Here is a 19,991-nt window from a genome sequence, read left to right as displayed (position 1 = left end):
CTAGAATAATGGCAGCGTGTTCACTGGGTGATTTCCACTCCCTATGGTGCAGAGGGGCCATGCCGGACCACCTGCAGTTGCATAAGGGGGCTCGGGAGCAAATTTCCTTCTGCCCAGAGCCACTCCATTTGCTCACCAAGGGCTTCTGAGAAGGAAGATGGGGAGGGGTGGGTGTTGTCAGTGAATGTTGTTACCCTTTGTATTATTGTAGGGCCTACAGGACCCTTGCAGGTCCAGCCTCCCTGTGCGCCAGGCACTGTACATGGCCACAGGAAGGGTCTGAGGGTTGTTTGGAGTTATGCACTTGCCCTACAGGTTTGGCTCTTCGGAGCCATCGACACTGGGTAGACACGCAGCAGAACCATGGTGGCAGGTTGGGCTAGCTACCTGCATCTGTACCCAGGGGTCTGGGGCAGGTTTGTTCTCGGGTGCACCTGGCTAGGCCAGCTAGGACACATGCTCCCAGCTGCTGTGTAGACGTGCCCTTAGAGGCACAAGTAGAGCGAAGCCAGTGGCCTCAGCCTCGTTTCCTCACACCAACCCTGCAGGGCTGTGCAGCCGTCCCTCAGGGCGACAGGGATGAGGGGCTAGGGGGAGACACCCTGCTACCTGCCCATGCCACCCCCGGCCCCGCTCAGCCGACGCACCTCGATCCTCGCCGGGCTGGAGCGTGGCACCAGCGAAGGGTTAAACGGCCAAGCCGGCCCCTGCAGCCCGAGCTGGGAAGGTGCCAGAGCAAGGGAGGACAGGACCGTTTCCAAACCACTAAGCAAATGCCAGGCCCATTTGCATTAGCCGCAAAGTGCGGCCCCCCCTCAGAGCTGCCCTAGCTCCTGCCAAGAGCTGCCCGTTACAGGAGAGCGGAGCACTTCCCTGACACATGGGCGGGGGGGGGGGGAGGGTTTACATGCGTGGATGTGCCCAGAAAGCCGCTCCAGCCTTTGCCTCTCCCCACACGATTGCCTGGTGGAGCTGCTGAGACCAGAGACCCCCAGCTCCCCATGCACCCCTCCAGACGCACATCTCACCCCCCTGCCCCTATGCCCAGCCCACCTCCACACACCCCAGCCTCACCACATCCTCCAGCCCTGCACCCTCCCATCTCCTCCCCACGCCCCTATGCACCCCCCCACCTCACACGCCCACCATACACACTGACAGACAAGTGTTCCCCTCTCTCTCACACCCACCCCATGATCCCAGCCCTAGCCCCCACCCCCTTGCCTTATCTCCACCCCCCCTCTCACAGTATTCTTGTCCCCATAACCTCCCCACCCCAGGTCCCCATCCTCCTCCCCTCATCACTGGCTACTTCTGCTCATTCACATCCAGGCTTTAAGAAGAGTTGCTTGGCATTAACCCTTTCCCCACACTGACACTACCAGTTCTGGGGGAAGTGGCCACCAAGGCACTCGTTAATGTTAACCTTTACCCCCACCCCCACCCCAGCCTCATTCATCTCAAAGCCCCTACCACCCTGACAAGCCCCACTCCACCAGAGGCCCCACGTTGCCCTGCCCCCAAACCCCCACCCACCAGATATAGCCATCCTTCACTTCCTGTCCCAAACAGCCAAGCACCATTGCTGTGCACTGTTTGCGAGCTGCCCTGTTCCACACCAGAGAAGGCTGCATTTCAACCCTGGGGGAAGCAATTCCTGCATATCCAGCCCCATATGCAGTATTGGGAGGCTGGAGCACGCAACGCCCTCCCAGGTACTGCCTCTCGGGCTGGGCAATGCCCTGGAGAATACCTCCCTGCCACCGGCCCACATGCAAATTGACAGCTGGCCAAAGCCCTGGGGCCCTCACTTGAAGCAGACAGCTGGGGGTAGGGGACAGCCCCAGTCTGGGATGAGAGAGGGCACGGCTGTGGGTCAGGCTGGAGGAGCATCAGCTCTGCACTTCTGCATCTGTACCAGGGGGCAGGAGGTAGTCTTCCCTCCAGGGGTGACCAGACAGCCTACTAGAGCCTATGAATTATATAGGCACCTATACCACCCCCACAAAAGAAAAAGTGTCCCGATTTTTCACACTTGCTGTCTGCTCACCCTATGCTGGCCCACGGGTGGAGAATTCACACCCTAGGGGTAGCACTTCAGCCCCTGCCAGCACTGAGCCAGGGCTGCTCATTTTCCCCTGCCAAAGGGGACGGGGGGGACGGACAAGCCCTGCCTAGGGGAAGGGGGGCTGGGAAGAAGAGCAGGGCCCAGAAAGATGAGAGCAGCTGGGGCTGGGAGGCTGGTGCAGCACAAGGCCCAGATTAAGGGCAGGTCCCCTCCCTGTGACAGCTGAGTCAGAGGCAGCCGCCCCCACGGCACTGAGTCACCTGCCTGGGGAACGCTGGAGGGGGTAGGCAGGGGGAGGGAACAGACAATGCCCCCACTACCTCTTGCTCCTGCTTGGGGCAGGGAGGGGGGGGGAAGGAGAAGAGAACTTGGCCTACACCTACTGCCCCCCTGGAGACAGACCCCTCATCCCTGGAGGGGGCAGGAGGCTGCAGCTAGCAGGGCCCCGCAGCCAGCTCAGCCTGGGCAGCATGAGCTGGATCGCAGACCCTTGCCACATGGGGAGCAACAATGCCCGCACCAGTCCCACAATGGCCCCTTCAAGGCAGCTCAGAGTCCTTCCATGGGCCCCTCAGCTGCCCTTTGGGGCTGAACACAGCAGAGCCCCAGCTTAATGGGGGCTCCCTGTTTGCACCAAGGCTTCCTCTGAGTGCCAGGCTAGACCCTGCAATGCACATGGCCCTCCTAAGGTGGGGAGCAATGCTGGGCACCTCACCCCCCCTCCACTAACCCTGCACTCACTGCTCAGCAAATGAGCATTCAGGGCAGCGCTGTTTGCTGGGCACTCCCAGGACTACCCCCCTCAACTCCCCCCACCCCACACTCAGGGTCTGAGCCAGCCGGCTCCATGCACCAGCCCAGAGAGGGCACAGGAGGGGCCATGAGACAGCTCACCCATGCTGTGAGCAGGGGCTGTTCCCCACCCTGACAAAAAAGTCCCCCCCCCCCCCCCCCGGGCCTGTCCCCGGGGCTGGACAGTGAGGAGAGGCCTTGCTTGGTGGAGGGCCAGAGCTGGATCAACCACAATCCACATACCCCCCTACCCCGCCACTCCACTGTGAATGCACCAGCAAGGCACCAGGCTGCCAGCCCCTCCCTACCCATAGAGCCCCTGCCATGGGGGGGGTGGGGGGGGAGGCTACCTCCCACCCACACAGGGTCCCACTTCCCATGGGTGACCTACAGGGGGCTCTACCTATGCAGCCTGCCCCCTCAGAGGCAGGAACTGGAGATCCCCAGAGGCTCAGGGGGTGGCAGGAGATGACCGGTCCCTGTACCATGGGCTCAGGAATGGCTGGAGGGGGAAGCGGATTCTAGCTCTGCTCCGTGACCACCCCGCTCCCCGGTGCTTGGGGCTGGCTCTGGCCACAGCAGCCCCAGCGCCTGGTAACAGTTCCCAGGAAGAGCCCAAGGCAACCCCCCAGCCCTAGGAACACAGCGGGGGGGCCCCCCACAGTTAGCACCTCATGCCCCCTCCACCCCCAGCGGGCCCTGCGAGCCTACAGACCGGGTGGGGAAGAGGAGGAAAGGCCAGAGGAGACAAGGGCTCAGCTTTCCAGCAAGTGTTTATTGCTCAGTGTTTGGCCCACTTGTCACACCTGCAGGTGGGCACAGGCCAGGCATCCCCCAAACCCCGCCTGTCCTTGGAACACAACCCCCCCTACAGACTTGCTGGGGTCAGGGACAGCCCTGCCCCCTGCTTAAACTCAGACACCCTCTGCTTGGCAGGAAAAAAACCCCAACATAAAAGGGAGGTTCATTTGCCTGGACCAACCTCTTCCTGCCCCAGGGAGCTTCCCCTTCCACCCATTCCAGGGGGAAAAAGAATTAAAGCAAATACCAGCTGAAAGCCATGGACAGCCCAGCCTCTGAGCTCTGGGGGCCCCCCTGCCTGGCACCAGGCAGCATCTCCCCGGGCAGGATGTTGTCTCTAGGCCACCTCCTGGGGCCCGGTGGCCGGGGGCAGCTGGAAGTGGGTGCTGAGGTTCACCTCGGGCTCCACAGCGTGGCGGCAGGGGTGCTCGTTGAAGAGCCCCGACAGGTCGCTCTCCAGCTTGGCCTTGGCACGCAGGAGCGGCAAGGGGCCCAGGGCCGTTCTCGCCCGCCGGGAAGCCTGACCGGCTGCGCTTGAGCCGCACGTAGAGTTTCTGGCTGAAGAGCGGGCTCAGGTTCTCTTCCACCAGCACCTGCCGCTGGGCGCCCAGCCACTGCTGGCTTTTCCTGCTGGGCCAGCAGCGCTGCAGCTGCAGAGAGGAGCGGGGCTCAGGGCCTTGGCCTGGGGGCTTGTTCCCCCTCAGGGGCTCCCCCAGCACCCTGCCACCCCAAGCCCTATGCAGCCTTGCCCCATTATAAGGCCCCCCGTGCTCCCCCAGCCTCTCCCCAACAAGCTTCTATTGCAAACACTGCCAGCAGAGAGCCGCACCCCCAGAGCACTCAGGGCAGATGCCTCCCATGGCAGCCCCTGTGGTGGTTTGATGTTAGAGGGTCTTTCCCAGCTAACCCTGGGTTTGAGCCATTGGGGAGGGTCACACCCTACTTCCCACTGCAGTAGAAGACCCCCCTCCAGTTTGGGACCAGACCCCAGCTTCAGTGACAGATTTTGCTACTTCAGGAAGGGCCTGTGACTCACCCACTCCAGCATGGGCCAATTACCTTCAGTTTCTTCTTTGTGGGGTCATGGACCGTCAGGTGCTGGATTAGACTCTCCTGCCAAGGAAAGAGGAGTAAGTCAGCGAGCACAAACCCCTGCCAGAGGCCCCCCCCGAAATCCCTCTTATTCAAATATTTTAGGGTTGACTGGGTATTCTAGTGCAGTGCCTCATGGGGGTTTAGTTTCTCCTGATTCCTGTCTCATCTATGGGCCACGATCACCTGCTGGACTACATCTCTCATGATGCAACTGCTCCCCCAAACATGAGGGGGAAGATGGTGCATCATGGGAAATTTAGTCCACCCAGGGACCCCTGCCTGGAGAGGCCAATAGGAGCATGAGGAAATCGAACTACAACTCCCATGAGGCACTATGACAGCATTTCCCAAGTTAAATATTTGGGGGGGAGGGGGGAATAGATTTTTTGCCAAATCAAAAAAATTGATCAAGTTAAAAAAACTTCCTAGAACTTTCCCATGGAAAAAAAAAGCCCATTTTCAGCCAGCTCCCTGCACAAACCCTCCTGCTACTGCTAGTAAAGATGCCTAGAGCCAGCTCTATGCCCCACAGCCCCCCCACCGTTCAGCTCTATGCCCCCCCTTCCCCAGTGCCTAGAGACCCTGCTGCTTCCTCACCCGCATGGCGAAGGCCTTCTCGCAGCCAGCGAAGTAGCAATGATATTTCAGCAGCTTCAGATGCACCGTCCGGATGTGGCTCTCCAGGTTGAAGACGGTGGTGAAAGAGGCCTGGCAGTCAGCTTTGGGGCACAGCCACCTGGGCTTCGGCAGCGCCCGCTTCTGCCAGCTGCGGAAGGACTTGTGCTGCCGCAGGCCGCCTGGCTTCTTGAAGAGCTTCGGACACAGCTGGGACTTGTACTCCGCTGGGCGGGAGAGCACGGGCTGAGCCCCCAGACAGAACCAACACCCCAGCGCCCGGCTGCTTCCCAGGAGTTCTGGGGGATTCATACCCCTGCCCCAGAGAGGATGTGGAAACGGAGGAGTAACTTCTGCGGCGTGAGCTGGGAGCGGAGGGGTGGTTGGAGCCGGTCTCTGATGGGACAGGTTCTACTGGCTGGAGGGACACAGGACTAGCCCCAGACCAGCATAACCAGTATCCGATGGCCCCCACAGAATCCAGAGCCCCAAGGAAGGGCAGAGGCAGCTGCGGAAAGCCCTCAAGAACCCCAGGAGGGCCAGTAGTCAGAGGAAGAGGGGCAGGTTATGAAGAATCATGGAAGGTTAGTGTTGGAAGGGACCTCAGGAGGTCATCTAGTCCAACCCCCTGCTTGAAGCAGGACCAATCCCCAATTTTTGCACCAGATCCCTAAATGGCCCCCTCAAGGATTGAACTCACAACCCTGGGTTTAGCAGGCCAATGCTCAAACCACTGAGCCCATCTGGAGTACAGCAGGGGCAGGAGAAGAGGTAGGGCAGCCTTAGGACGCAATTGTCTCCACTTGCCTGGGGGAGGCGGCCGATCCCACTCTTCGCTCCAGCCTCCCAAGCAAGGTGGAAGCACCACCAGGGGGGCATGGTGCAAGGATGCCAGGTGTGGCCAGGCTGGCCTGGACTGAAGGTCAGCAGGACACTGGGGTTTGACCTACCCCCAGGTCCCCCATCATTTGACTCCACTCTGAGTCACCCCCACAAGCCATTCGTGGCCCCCCCCCACCCCTACTGGTGATGCCCAGAGAAAGGGAGACCCTGACTAGGAGAGAAAGGAAGCCCTGGGCTTCTCAAGTCACATTTCCTCCCTAGCCACAGCCTGGAGAAGGAAGACCTCTCCACCACCACCTGCTGGGGCAGATAACGTGACCTCCCAGCCTGCCGATATTACAAGCTAGCCATGTTTGATTTGGGATGCCACCCATTCAGTGCTGGCCCAGCAAAATGCAGGCAGACTGGTATCCAGTACCCAGATTGCATGGAAGGGGAGGGGCGGGGCTCCCCTACACCCCTGCCTTACCGGGGTGCTGCTGTAGGTGTTTCTGACGCTCCGTCCAGGTGGGCAAGACAGTTCCGCAGTCTGGCTTGGGGCACCAGTACCCTAGAAGAGGACACTGAGGGGGATCAGCAGGTGCAGAGATGCTGAACTGGGCTGGAAGGAGCCACCCCAGGACAACAGGAGTCTCCAGGTGGCTGCTGAGCCCGGCCTGCAGTACCGGTGCCCTGTGCTCAGAGCCGCTCTCCAGCGGGGCGCCTCCCACCACGGAGGTGCTGGTTCGCCTCCAGGCACTGGCATGCTGCGTCCAGGGGCGGCTGTGCCAGTGAGAAGCAGGAGCTCCAAGGGATGTCCCCATCCCAGCCTGGGGGCAAAGGTCCACTGCAGATGAGGAGCCAGAGACAGTCAAGTCAGCAGCCTCGGCTTCCCATTCAGCAGGTCCCCAACACTCCCCCACCCACCCTGGGCAAAGCAGCCAGCAAAGTTGCTCACCGGCATGTTTCCTCTGGTGAGCTTTCCTCTTGGCAGCGCTGGCAAACTTCATGGTGCAGCCGGGCTCCTGGCACCTGAACGAAGCAAACACCCCACAAGTGAGGGGAGGGGGTAGGGATTCCCCATGTCTGAAAGGACAGGTCCCAGGCTAATCCAGAGAGACCCAGCCAATGGGTGGCAGTGAATTGGGAAGGGGAGAGGCCAGCATATAGGCTGCACCATGCTGGAGAAGGCCACTGGCCCGGCCAGCTTCAGTACCCAGGCTGGGACCGTGCCCAACACTAGATATGGCAAATCCTCTGCCCTCAGCAGCCATTGGCCAGCCCTCTTGGGAGGTGTTGCTTGAAGCTGCACCGGGGCGGGGGGGGGGGGGGCATCTAGTGGCATCAGCCACCCCCAGCCAGAGGGGCACAGGACACACTCACAAATGGCAGCACACTGGTATGCTCGGTCCAATGGGCCCGGAGGGCCTTCTTTTCCCTGAAGGCACGCTCACAGCCTTGGTAGCTGCACTGGGGGGGGGGGACGAGGGAGGAGAGAGACAAGTCAACCAGACCCAACTCCCACACAGAATATCAGAGTTGGAAGGGACCTCAGGAGGTCATTTCGTCCAACCCCCTGCTCAAAGCAGGACCAATCCCCAATTTTTGCCCCCAATCCCTAAATGGCCCCTCAAGGATTGGACTCACAACCCTGGGTTTAGCAGGCCAATCCCCCCCACCCCATGATGCGCTTTGATCCCCCTCCCCACCAGCTCCCAGTGCCCCTCACACGTGTCTGGGTGGCTCTGGAAGGGTGTTTGCAGCATGGATGCCCCAGGGGTTAATCAGGGAGCTCCCAGCAGTTTAACAGGAGCCTGTCGACACCTGCGTCAGGGAATCAAACGTCTGCTGGTGCCATTTAGAGCATCCCGCACGGAAGGGAAAGTTTCTCTCTCATGTTAGCCATTTTCGGGCAGTTTGAACTGACCAGCGGCCCTGCAAACACCAACCAGCTCCAGGGCTGCAAGGCCAGGCAGGGTCTGGGAACGCACCTTGAGCTCCAGCCCACGCTGGCTAGGCAGGGGTAAAAACCAGGCTCAGGGTCCCTGTAAGGGCAGAGGGGGAAATCGCTTCTGCGGGCCCATTGTATGGCCTCTGGGGAGGATCATTTCACACTTGTGCCAGGGGCTTTGCCTAGCCCCAGTGCAGGGGCCCTTTGCTAGTCTCCCCGCCCTTCTTGCCATCTTACAAGCACAACCAGAGCCGTGACCTCTGGCGCCCTCATGTGTTCACAGAAGGAACAGACTCCCCCAGCTTCAGGAGACCCAGAATCTGGTCCTGCCCCCCCAAGTCCCACTGTTCACAGCTTGGCTAACACTGAGTTGCCCCCCCCCCGACCCATGCACCAGGAGAGGGGCACTGGGACGATCCCCACCCCCTCTCCCCTAGCCGTAGCTCCTGCTGCCAAGGCTCACCCCCCCACCCCCCAAAATCAGGGTCACCGAACAGATGAAGACCCCGCCCCACAGAGGTGCTGCTCCAAGTCACTGTTCAGAGAAGGGGAGAGTCAGCCCAGAGAAGGGACTCTGTTGGCATCACACCCTATGCCTAGGGGGCTATCTGGGCTACCAGAGCGATGGCCTACCAGGCCCCCAGATTGAAAGGGGTGGCCCAGGCATCAGACCCAACAGGAGTCAGAGTCCAAGAGCCCATTCAAGCCACTTGTGACCAGACCCCTATCTGCCCCCCTCCCCGCCCCCGATCACGCACTAGCTGTTCTGCCTCACCCAACACCCCACCTCGTTAACTCCTTGCCACCAGCAGGCACTACCTGGAAGGACTTCTCCGCACCATGCTGGGCCCTGCAGTGCTTGGGCAGGTGGTTCTCAGGCACAAAGGCAGATTTGCAGTCAGCATCCAAGCAGCTGGAGAAACGTGGAGACACGGCTGATAGACAGGGGTTAGCGCCAAGCCAAGCCCAATGGGGCCCAGGCTCAGCACAGCCCAGGCCAGTTAGCCAAAGGAAAGGGGTGTGTAGTCAAGAACATAAGGCAGGGACAGGTGCCTGGGGTGGTGGTGGGGGGAGATAAGCAGGGGCGTCTGGATACTTGACCTGCCCACAGCCTGGCCAGTTCAGTGGCAGGCAGCACAGCCTAGTGGGTAGGGTACTGGACTGGGAGTCAGGAGACCATGTTCTACTCCCAGCTCTGCCACTAGGCTGCTGTGTGGCCTCATGCAACTCCCTTCCCCTCTGTGTGCCTCAGTTTCCCTCTCCCTTGGTCAGTGGTGTCATTTACATTTATCTCCTCCAGGGCAGGGATTCTCACTGTGTTCATGCAGCACCTGTCACAATGGGGCCCAGAGCTCAGTTTGGCACCAGGGCAATCCTACCTCCTGCTTCCCTCCCCAGAGGGCTCACCAGCAATGATGGGCTCATTGCTTCCCCGAGAGACCCGCTAGGGACCACCAAGGCCCATTAGACACCAGGGGAATTAGGGGGCCTGAGCAACAGGAGGGGGAGAGAGAGAAAGAAGACAAGCCACCTTCCCCAAGCCCCCCACCCTACCTGTTCAGCCTGGCATCACCCTGCTGCAGCTTGGGCATCTGCAGGGAGCTTCTGCGGTGGAATCGCTTGCCACAGCCATCCTGGTCACCCAGCTGAGCCATCTGCAGAGACGTGCCTTTGTGAAGGACTGGCCACCCTCCCAGGCCCCTTCACGCTCAGGGATGGGCCATGTACAACAATCAAGGAGATAGGGGCAGAAGGATTAAAGGAGTCCCAAACAAACAAACAGCTTGTACGAGACACCCAATGCAGGAGGGCTGGTAGCCAGGCACTCAGTAGTCATGAGGTACATGCTACTCAAGAGTGACACAGCCCAGGCTCACAAAGGGTTAATCAGCATGTCTCCCCCCTGAGACAGCTCCACCTTATTAGATCTGTTACTTCTAGGATCAAGAGAAGTACCCAACCCACCTGCTTTCAACCCCTGCTCAGGCAGGTCAGCCATAGGCTGACACAGGCAGCTCCGGTGCGCCTTTCCCCATGGAGGGCAGGTAACAGGCTCTTTGGAGCCATGGAGCAGGGCAGCCCTCTCCCCACCTTCCTAGAATGGGGTCCCCCTCTTACCTTCCCCCATGTGCACAGAAAGAGGATTCTGCAGCCTCCTCTCCTTGCTGAGCACAGCATCACACTCCTCGTGGGGGCAGGCAAAGAGGTCAGAGGCCAAAACACCCCCCAGGGAGGTGCTGCGTCCCCCAGCCTCCTCCTGCAGCTTTGCCTCAGCCAGAGGGGTTGGAGTTTTGCAGCACCCCTCTCTCTCTACCTGGAATACTCTATAGCCCCTCAGTTTGCTGCTGAGCTGCCATCTTTATACTCTCTGCCTCCCACGGGGGCTGCAGCTGACTCCCATCCCATCAATCAGGGGCTGAGGGGGGGAGCAGGGTTAATGTATCCACATCATTAGTGGAAAGCTGCCAGGGGTGGATCTGGGCTCAGCATCCCCAGGGCATTCTCCCTGCAGTAGGCTTGAAAGCAGAGGGCCTTGGGGGAAGCAGGTGTTTAGGTGGCTTGTTCTTATTAGCTTCAAGGGGAGTTAGGTGCTTTGCCTGCTTTTGAAAACCCCCCTAGGGACCACTCTGCACCTGTAGAAGCCCTAGCCCCAAGCTCCTGGGGGGGGGAGAAGGGTCCAAAGCAGCATCCCTCCAAAACTGGCTCTGAGCAGCCCCACTGCTACACATAATCCAAACTCAGCCGGGGATCTAAATGGATCAAACCAACCCCAAGCACCTCCTGGTTCAAGGGGCTGGGGGTTGGATTCTGAGTCAGGAATTCTCAGCTTGGGCCCATTTGTCATGATAAGGCAGCATGGTTAGTGGTGAAGGTGACTCAGGACAGCTGGGTCTAACCCTAGCTTTGCCACTGGCCTGCTGGGTGACCGCAGGCACGTTCCTTCCCTGCTGTGTGCCTCAGTTTCACTCCCCATAAAATGATGCTGACTTCCTTTGTAAAGGGCTCCCAGCTGTTGGCATGACAAGCCCTGCAGGTGTTGGGTAAATCCTTCTTCTGCTGTTTCTCTTCCTATCCATTATCCACCTGGATGGTAAGGCCCTGATCCTCAAAGGTATTTAGGTGCCTAACTCCTATGGATTTCAATGGGAGTTAGGCACCTACATACCTTCAAGGATCTCTGCTTGAGCTCTTGGGGGTACAGCTGGGCTCTCCCTGCAGTACCAAGCTCGACAGAGCTCCAGGTGCTACTGTAATATACATCATAGAGAGCAACCCTGGTAAACCTGCCAGCCCTGCACTCGTTTCGCTATGGAGACAGCGCCCTATGGGGAGGCTCGGCTGCCCCTTTGTGACATCAGGCTGGAGGGAGGGGTGGAGGTTGTATCCTGCTCTGCTGGCTGAGGATGAAGGAAGGGGCTGGGAAGCAGGTGCTTGGCAGTGAGATTGGGAGAGGGACAGAGAATCTGATCTACAGCAGCCCAGGGGTTAAAGGGACACATGGATTACAGTGCCCGGCGTTCCTCCCACCCTAGTGATCTGAGCACAGGCCCGGGAGCCAGGAATGCCTGGGTTCCATTCCTGCCTCTGACACTGATGCGCTGAGCGACTTGGGGGCTAGTAACACTGTGCCTCAGTTTCCCCACAGGGCTAGTAACTCTGGTTTGCTGTGGGCATTAATTAGTTCATTAACAGACAGAGGTTTACAGGTGCAAATGGCAGCACAAGTCGTCTTTCGGCATTGAAAACATGCCAGTTATTAGTGGGAGGAGATGGCTCAGGCACTAATGGAATCGGGAGATTATTTGCTGCTGGATCACCAGCGTGGAACCAGGCCAGGACCCTGCAAGCCACTTCCTGTGGGTGGATTCCCGCGCCCACACTCAGCCCTATTTAAGGCGTGATATTACCAGGGATCCTGCTGTCCACGATCAATATCGGCCTCTAGCAGCTGCTTGGCCATCAGTGAGTTGGGGGCGTGCTGGCCCAGTGGGCCAGCAGCCCCCCCCCAAAGCTGCCATCACAATAGCCGCTGACTGGCCACCACCTCGGGACCCTCCGCAGGGAGCCCCAACTTGGAGTGAGCCTTGGGGGCGGGGGCATGCTGCCCCCAAGGCTCGGGGGATGGTGCCCCGGCCCCTTTCACTGATGCCCAGTCCCTTCTGCAGGGCAAGGACATCTTTGCACTCCCAGAGCGGAGCTGGGAATCCCGAGCACGCCACACCGGACCTCGTCACGGCTGGAACCCGGCGCAGTGATACGGCCACCATGGAAGGGAAGCTGGTGAGGAGCTGTTTGGGCCAAGCTGTACAGTGGCCATGGAGCCACAGAGGATCCTCGGAGGGGGGGAGGGAGGGAAGCCGGGGAGCCGTTTCCTGACTAGGCCGAAGCCTGAGACTCAGCCACGGGTCGTGAGTCTCCTTTTGTTGGCCCCACTGCGCTGCAGGGCCTGGGGCCAGACTCCTCCAAAGTCCCGTCAGGCACTGTGCTGGCTACTTTCCTGGCGCCAGCTCCATGCACCCACCTCCCAGGATTTCCAGTAAGGCCGGGGTCAGGGGGAAGAGCGGAGGAGGAGCTGGAGCTCGCCCTTGTCCTACAGATGGGGAAACTGAGGAAAAGACCCGCCCAGGCTGAGTCAGCGCTGGAGGTGGGGACGGAACCCTTGTCGCGGCTCCCGCTTCTGACCTCGCCCCCGAGCCACCCCGGCATCTCTGATGTCAGAGGGCAAAGGTCGTGGCACTCAGTTCTGAAGCGTGGCCGCCCACGTATCAGAGCGAAGTTCCCAGCTGGCTCCACTGCTAATTCCTCGCCCGTTCGGTCTCTCCAGAGCCCCCTTCTCCATCGGCTTTGCCCCAGCTGAGGTGGAGTGACCAGGACTAACCAGACGGCTCCAGCTCAGGCCACCCCATCGATCCCCATCTGGGCTTTAGGATATTCTCCGAGCTATTTCCTAGCCTGTTCCTCATGCCCCTTCACATCCTGTTTGCATTCCCAACTGCTGCTGTGTTTCCACTGAGTGATGTCCAGGTCACAGCCCAGCAATGCGTATGAACGGCTCAGACTGGTCCTTCCAAGGCTGAAGGTCACCCAGTCGGCTGGGCATTGCTCTTGCACTGGGTCTCAGATCCTCTAAGTCCCAGCGGACGATGCACGCGTGCACACACGCCCCTTGTGATCAGTCACTGGGGAAAACAGCCATTTAACACACACACACCTTGTGACACAATTGGGCCTTTAGTTGAGTTTATTTTCCTTGGCGTTCTCCAGGGAAGGCCTTTTCCTTGTATTTCATTGGCCTACCTGTGTAGCTTGGCTGGGTCCTGGAGTCCCCCCTCCACTGCCCCACTGGCCTAGAGAGGTTGGAAGCCCTAATGCTATCTCAGTTAACAGAGGTAAAGTCCTTTGTCTTTGGAGCGATAGATTCACTTGTGACTGGGATGTCTCCAGCCTGTAGCACAGACATCCCCATCCCCTGACCTGTGCTACACACTTGACCCCCTCCTGCTTCTCCAAGCCCCATATCTCCTGATCTGGAGCTCTGCTCTGGTTTGTTCCTCTCCCTCAGGTCGTAGAAGATATCGAAGAGCTGGATATAGAAGAGGACAAGCGCATGGAAATGACATCAACTGACAGCCATGACGACAGCACTGGGGTGCTGGTGCTAAACCTCAGTGGAGAGGAGGAGGAGGAGGCCTCGCCCGGAGCAGGCCAGCCCATGGGGGTAACCATGGTCCCAAAGGCTCCAGGGGAACATCCGCCCTGGGTCCAGAACGACGACAGCCAGGAGCGCCTCGTGAAGCTGATGTGCCACCTCTTGAAGGCCGCCCCAGTGGACGTGGTGTGGACTTCGGGGGAGCAGATCAAAATTGTGGCCGCCAAGCAGAACGCCGGCTCCGACTCGCCCGCCAGCCACCGGGGTTCAGAAGGGGGAGTCCCCGAGGCAAAGGGTGCAGAGCCGGCCACACGCTCGCCATCTGTGACCTCAACCAAAGAGGCCCTGGTGGCCACAGAGGATGAACTGCAAGCCAGCCTGGGGAAGACCCTAGAGCCCAGGATCAGGGACCAGAGTGGCTACAACATCATCAGGTGCCTGATAGGGGGAAAGAGCCCTTCCAGAGGTGAAGATGACACAGAGAGTGGGTATGAGCGGGACCAGGAGGGGGCGACTCCACAGCAGGGCCCAGCATCACTCGGCGCAGATAAGAAGATTTTGCCTGAGAACGATTTCAATCAGTCGAGAGAGGACGGGGACCTTCTGCTGCAGGAGGGATGGGGCAGCCCGGGAGTTAGAGTGGAGGAAGTGCCACCCTCATCAGGCAGGGCTTCCCGGTCCTTCTCTCCAGAAAGCGTCACCCTCTCCTGGCTGACCGGCTCTCCCAGCTTGGATTCCCCTGGAGCACTGCAGTGCAATCCCTCGCCTGAAACCTCTCATGAGACAAGGACAGAGCCTGAGCCCAGCTGGTGGCTTCATCCCAACCCTGCCTGTCAGCTCTGCAGGGGGGGCCTCAGGATCTTCGGACCCCCTGACTTGAAGGGGCTGGAGGAGGAGCTAAGGCAGCTCAGCCGCTGTCACAAATGGGGAGCAGATGCACATGGGGCCATCTTCTCCAAGGCAAAGAGGCTGTTTTCCAATTACCGCCTCTGCCCTCCTGAGGACTCCAGGGCACAGGCCTTAGCAAGAGAGGTAAGGAAGCCACTACGAAGGCTTTTCGGCATCCGCATTTCGAATACGGCCATCACCATAGAGTCTGGGCACCCTGTACAAACGTAGAGGGACATCATTCTCTCTCTACAAAGAAAACCCCTCCCTCCAGCTGTGTCAGGCCTTGGCTGTTGGCAGTTCTCATCCCTGACCAGTAAGAAGAGGAGGGGAAAGGCTGGATTAGACAGGAATGATGGCCTTGTGGTATAGGCTGGGGATCTGGATTTAATTCTTGGCTCTGCCCCAAATTCCCTGTATGAGCTTGGCCAAATTGCTTAAGCTCACTCTGTGCCTCAGTTTCCACACTTGTAAAATGGGGATAATAATCCTGCCTTTCATCCACCCTTTGTCTTGTCTATTTAGCTTGTGAGCTCTTCAGGGCAGGCACTTTCTCTTATTCTATTTACGTACTGCGCCCAGCACAATAGGATCCCCAGTCTGTGTGCGTGCATGGAGGGCTTTTGTGCCTCAGTTTCCTTATCTGTAAAATTGGGATAACAACTCTTCCTTTGTCTGTTTTGTCTGTTTAGGTTGTGAGCTCTTCAGGGCAGAGAATGACTCATAGTCTATGTCTGTGCAGCACCCCGCACAACAGGGCCCCAGTCCCTGCTGCTGCTGCATATAAACAATAATAATTCCCACAGCAGGCTGAAGAAGGGGGACTAGGAATAACATTTAGTGCTTTCACAGCACCGCCCATCCAACAGTCTGTGAGCCCTTTGCAAACACAAATGGATTTCACCATGGGGTCGGGGCTCAGTGATCACCCCCATTGTATCCAGGGGGAATTCGAGTGCCTCACATAGAAAGTCAGTGATGGGACCAAAAATACAACCTAGAAGTCCTTGCTCTGTCTTGTCGCTTCCAAAGTGAATTAAGCTAAATCCAGAAAAGGCATTTTTATTCCAGAATAGGTGTCCCACATGGGGAGCTATTGCAGAATAGTTATTCTGGAGTAACTATGCCAGTGAATTTCCCCATGTAGACAAGTCCTAAGGAGTCTGACTTTCACAGAGTCCCAGACTTTAAGGCCAGGAGGGACCATTCTGATCATCTAGCCCAACCTCCAGCCTAGCAACAGGCACCTCCCTCAGTGCATCACGCTTGTGGTTGAGCTACAGCATAATGATTGAAAAGGCATCCGGTTTTGGTGTGAAGGCTCCAAGTGATGGGGAAACCCCCACATCTCTAGGTAAATTGTTCCAATGGTTAACTCCCCTCATTGTTAAAAATGTCTTCTTTTTAGCCCAAATTTATCAGCTCCCAGAACCGGTTATGCCTCCTCTGCTAAAGAGCCTATTGGATATCTTCTCCCCCTGTAGGTGCTTGAGCCACCTCTTAACCTCCTCTGGGACAAAGTAAAATAGTCTGATCTCCTTTGGGCTTGTGAGCAATTCAGCCTTCCGAGCTGTAATTGTCTTTCCTCTGGGACTTCTAGGCTGTTCTCCAGGAGAGCGCAGCGGCTGCCCTTCAGAAGATGACGCTGGTCAGCACCAGGCCCTCAGCCCACCTGAGATGCACACCCACCCTCCAGGCTATGACCTCTCAGCACAAGCATGGTGATTTCTCTTCATCGTTCCTCCAATGGGCTCTCCGGAAGCTGAAGATGTTGGTTAAAAAGACAGCCCCCAAATCCTAGCTGAGACTCTCCTCCCCACAGATGGCTGCCACCTCTATTAAAAGATCAGCCCTACCATTAAAGTGAATGATCTCCTGTAGCACGGGGCTATGAAGTCTTGGCTGCACTGATCACAGCAACTGCGACACCAGATGAAACGTTCTCATTGGCTTTTTGCCTCCGGGCCACTAATGGGGGCAGAAGAAATCATTATGACCCACCCTACGCATGGTGCTTCAGGACGCACAGAGCACCTAAGGGAGCTGAAGAAAAGCTGCTTTCATGTAGGCAACCTGAAATGTTATTGTATTGCCTTAGAAAATAACCTGACCTGGTCAGTGGAAATCTCCTGTGCAGGATGCAGAGGGGTGGAGGAGGAGTTCCCATAAGCTTTCAGCGAGGGGAAGAATCTGTACTCACATATAACTTTCCTCCAATGCTTCAGAGTTGAATGTTTAAAAACCTAACGCTGGGGTGCCGAACTCCCACAGCTTAGGAGTTGTAGGTGCTGATCCTCCTCTGAAAAACAGGCCCAGAGTTTTATGGGCTGGAAAAAAAAAAAATCACTTCCTCCCCAGTCATGTTTCACTGTTGCTCTGTTTCTGTAATACAATAATCTCCATAGTCTTAGCAGACACATGACCTGAATATTTAGTGGCAGGAAAACAGGCAGATTTGAAACACCTTTCCACCATTCTTTCCCTGAGCTGGTCACCCCCAGGGGCCATCTCTAGCAAGCCCAGAGCAACACCCTGATCTTTGCCGCACCTGCTTAGTCTCTAAAATGAAGGTCTCCGACCCTGAAGCTCCCACAAGAGGCACTCCCATGAGTTTGCAGGATCAGACCTATGTTTATACTGTACACACCTTAATGGCTGTTCTAGTTACCATTAAATCTAGGCCATCAAGTGCTTACAAAATGGATCCAGCCACAGCGGACTGCTGCATGTTGTCGTACCAGGCTGCATTGCAGAAAGAGGCAAAGATGGTTAATTATATTTGATCTCACCACACGCCCACTTGGCTTTTCCTAGGGAGAAGTCTTGCTACTTTGAATTCTCAGGGAAAACTCTGGTTGAAACTGAACAGTTGTAGTTTTGAAGACTAATATTTGGGATGCATAATATGGAAATCAAGGCAGGTGCACTGGGAAGCGCATCCACTGCCTTCCCCAAGAACGTTCCTAGGCCCTTTCACTTTCTTCCCAGGGTAGAGGCGTACCAACCATGCAGTCATTGCAAGGAGGAGCTTGGCTAGCATGTCCCATCTGCTCTGCATGGATAGCAGTGATCTCATGTGTTACTTGGGACTTTGCCCTAGTACCTTTTCCCAGCATTCCCTCCCCCACAGTGAGACAAGGGAAACACCACTCAGTGCCATGTAGCCACTGCCCCCTTTTCTGAGACACTTGGGATTCTACAGTGTGGAACATAGACTTTCCAGATGCCTGTGAAAGAGCATCGCACGCTGCACAGGTCAGAAATATGCAGAGCTTTTAAAAAAGAAAAAAACCCATGAGTACCAGACTGCAGAAGTGGTGTCATCTGACTAGAGAGCTGGGCTGAGCTCAGACCCAGCTGGAATGGGTACTCTGCACATTTAAAGCTCCTTACTCAAAACTATACCTCTGATTTCTGTCTCCCTCACACTGCCATGCTTTCAAGGTCAGGTTAGGGTCCAGAGAGAAAAGTTACATCCTTTGCATTGAGCTTTGATCCTAAAGTTCTAACCATGGCAGGCTGGGATTTCTAAAGCTGTATTACTCTCGTGCTCACTAGATGGGCTACAGACAGCCCTGCCAACTGATGTGCTCCATTTATGCATAAAACAAGTTTCCACATGCTGCCCTACTAGCTAGGGCCTAAAAGACATGAGAAGAGATTGTCCCTGGCCTCTAATGAGATTGTCAATTGGGGCAATTTGTGATGTAGACACTTCTCCATAGATCAAGACCTGATTTCATACGGATCTCTCATCCAGGAGAGGGGGAGGTACTTGCTCAAACTTTCAGGAATGTTTTAAACATTAGGGTACTTGCTTGGACCTTTCTCCCCTCCTCCCACAGAAACCAGCTCTCCCCACCTTTCCTCCCTGTATATGGCCAAGGGGGCCACTGCCCCCCATTGCACCTATAACACCTATCCCCAAACAGGGAGAAGGGAAGGATCAACCCCAGGAAAGTTGCCCTCTGCCATATAGAGCCCTTAATTATGGTGGCTTGTCATTGGCCTGGCCCTCCTTCCCAGGATGCTCTTTCCTCCTCCGCTGCCTCCTCCTGCCCCTCTGGCTTCTCCTCCCCTGCAGCATGAGGGTCCGACAGGAGACAAGCTGCAGCGATAATTAGTGGGGCACTGGATTCCCTGACCAAGCCTCAGGCTGCAGGTTGTCCACTAGCTGCCCTGCACGGACCGTGCCGGTGCACTCTAGGTACCCAGAGCATGTTAACATAGCCCAGCAGGGTCTACAAGGGAACTGAATCTTGGGCAGGGAATTCAGCAGCACCCCAACCCCTATAGGCAATTGCTGCAGCTTGCCTCCTATCAGACCCTCACTGCAGTCTGAGCATGTGCCACGGGGGTGGTGGAAAAAGAACAGCCCCCCCATGGCCAGTGCTATATGGGGTGTTCATTGGATCCAAGCAGTGGTGTGACACTTTTGCGTGCGCGCACACACACAAAATTAGCTTTGCTTGAAGCCTGAATTAGTAATTTTGGAATTACATGTAAACAAGCAGGAGGATTACTGAAAATGTAGGGAGGCATCTCTGCATGTGTGGTCATGTCTGGAGCGGGGTGGTTTTACCTAGATGTGTCCTGCTGCTTACTGAACACCAAATGCTCACAGGCCAAGTGCACGTCTGAAGCAAGCCCGTTGCCCCCCGTTCCTCAAGACAATCAGGCCTGTAACACTGTGGGTACAGATTCTTAACACTTTCCTTTTCTGTGTATCCTTTACCAAAGTTTGGGGCTGTTACAGGTACCCATTCCCAGGCTTTGGACAAGCTGCCTATGTTCAATGAAACGTTTATCCCCTTGGATCATGCCATGGATAATGAATAGCTGCTTCCCCCTGCCCCCCAAACAGGATTTCCACACACAAAATCCCAGACTGACCTTTGCTTATGAAGGTGCCACTTGGCTCTAACTTTTCTACCTGGTCTGAGATACTACACTGCAGGGATGCAACACTTCCATGGAGGGACTGCTCACACGGGTGGTTTCTACTGCATCTTGCCCCCAGGGTGATCTACAAAGACTTCTCCTTTGCTTTCACCCCCAGCTCAATGATCTTCCTCTGGCTGTGAGTCCCTTTGCCCTGCTCCTAATCCAGAACGAGTCGCTGTACGAACAAGATGCACCCCATAGCGTCCCAACGTTCAGTGCAAGTTATGAGTAACCTGTCCCCAGACCTGTCAAGTAGAAAGTCTGTGTCAGAAGTTTTACTGTATCACAGGAGGCACTTGTACCCAGATGGCAAAAACCCCTCAGCGCCCTGACACCCTCAACTAAACCCTATGTAGGCCAAAGAC

General features: G+C 56.9%; 1 protein-coding gene across 1 annotated transcript; it reads right to left on the bottom strand.

Moving 5' to 3' along the window:
• Positions 1 to 3,998: 3,998 nt before the first annotated feature.
• Positions 3,999 to 12,105, bottom strand: LOC144257840 (P43 5S RNA-binding protein-like). Its single transcript, XM_077806010.1, is given in 12 exon segments — positions 3,999 to 4,155; positions 4,157 to 4,311; positions 4,721 to 4,774; positions 5,354 to 5,598; positions 6,684 to 6,764; positions 7,152 to 7,225; positions 7,569 to 7,663; positions 8,964 to 9,057; positions 9,699 to 9,813; positions 10,263 to 10,458; positions 11,311 to 11,392; positions 12,053 to 12,105. Coding segments are annotated over 12 exon segments (1,401 nt in total).
• Between the last annotated feature and the right edge of the window lie 7,886 nt (positions 12,106 to 19,991).

The sequence above is a fragment of the Eretmochelys imbricata genome, chromosome 27 (assembly GCF_965152235.1).
Source record: "Eretmochelys imbricata isolate rEreImb1 chromosome 27, rEreImb1.hap1, whole genome shotgun sequence".
NCBI classification, from domain to species: domain Eukaryota; kingdom Metazoa; phylum Chordata; order Testudines; family Cheloniidae; genus Eretmochelys; species Eretmochelys imbricata.
Note: the sequence above shows the minus strand (reverse complement) of the source record. Positions and strands in the feature narration are given on the sequence as shown.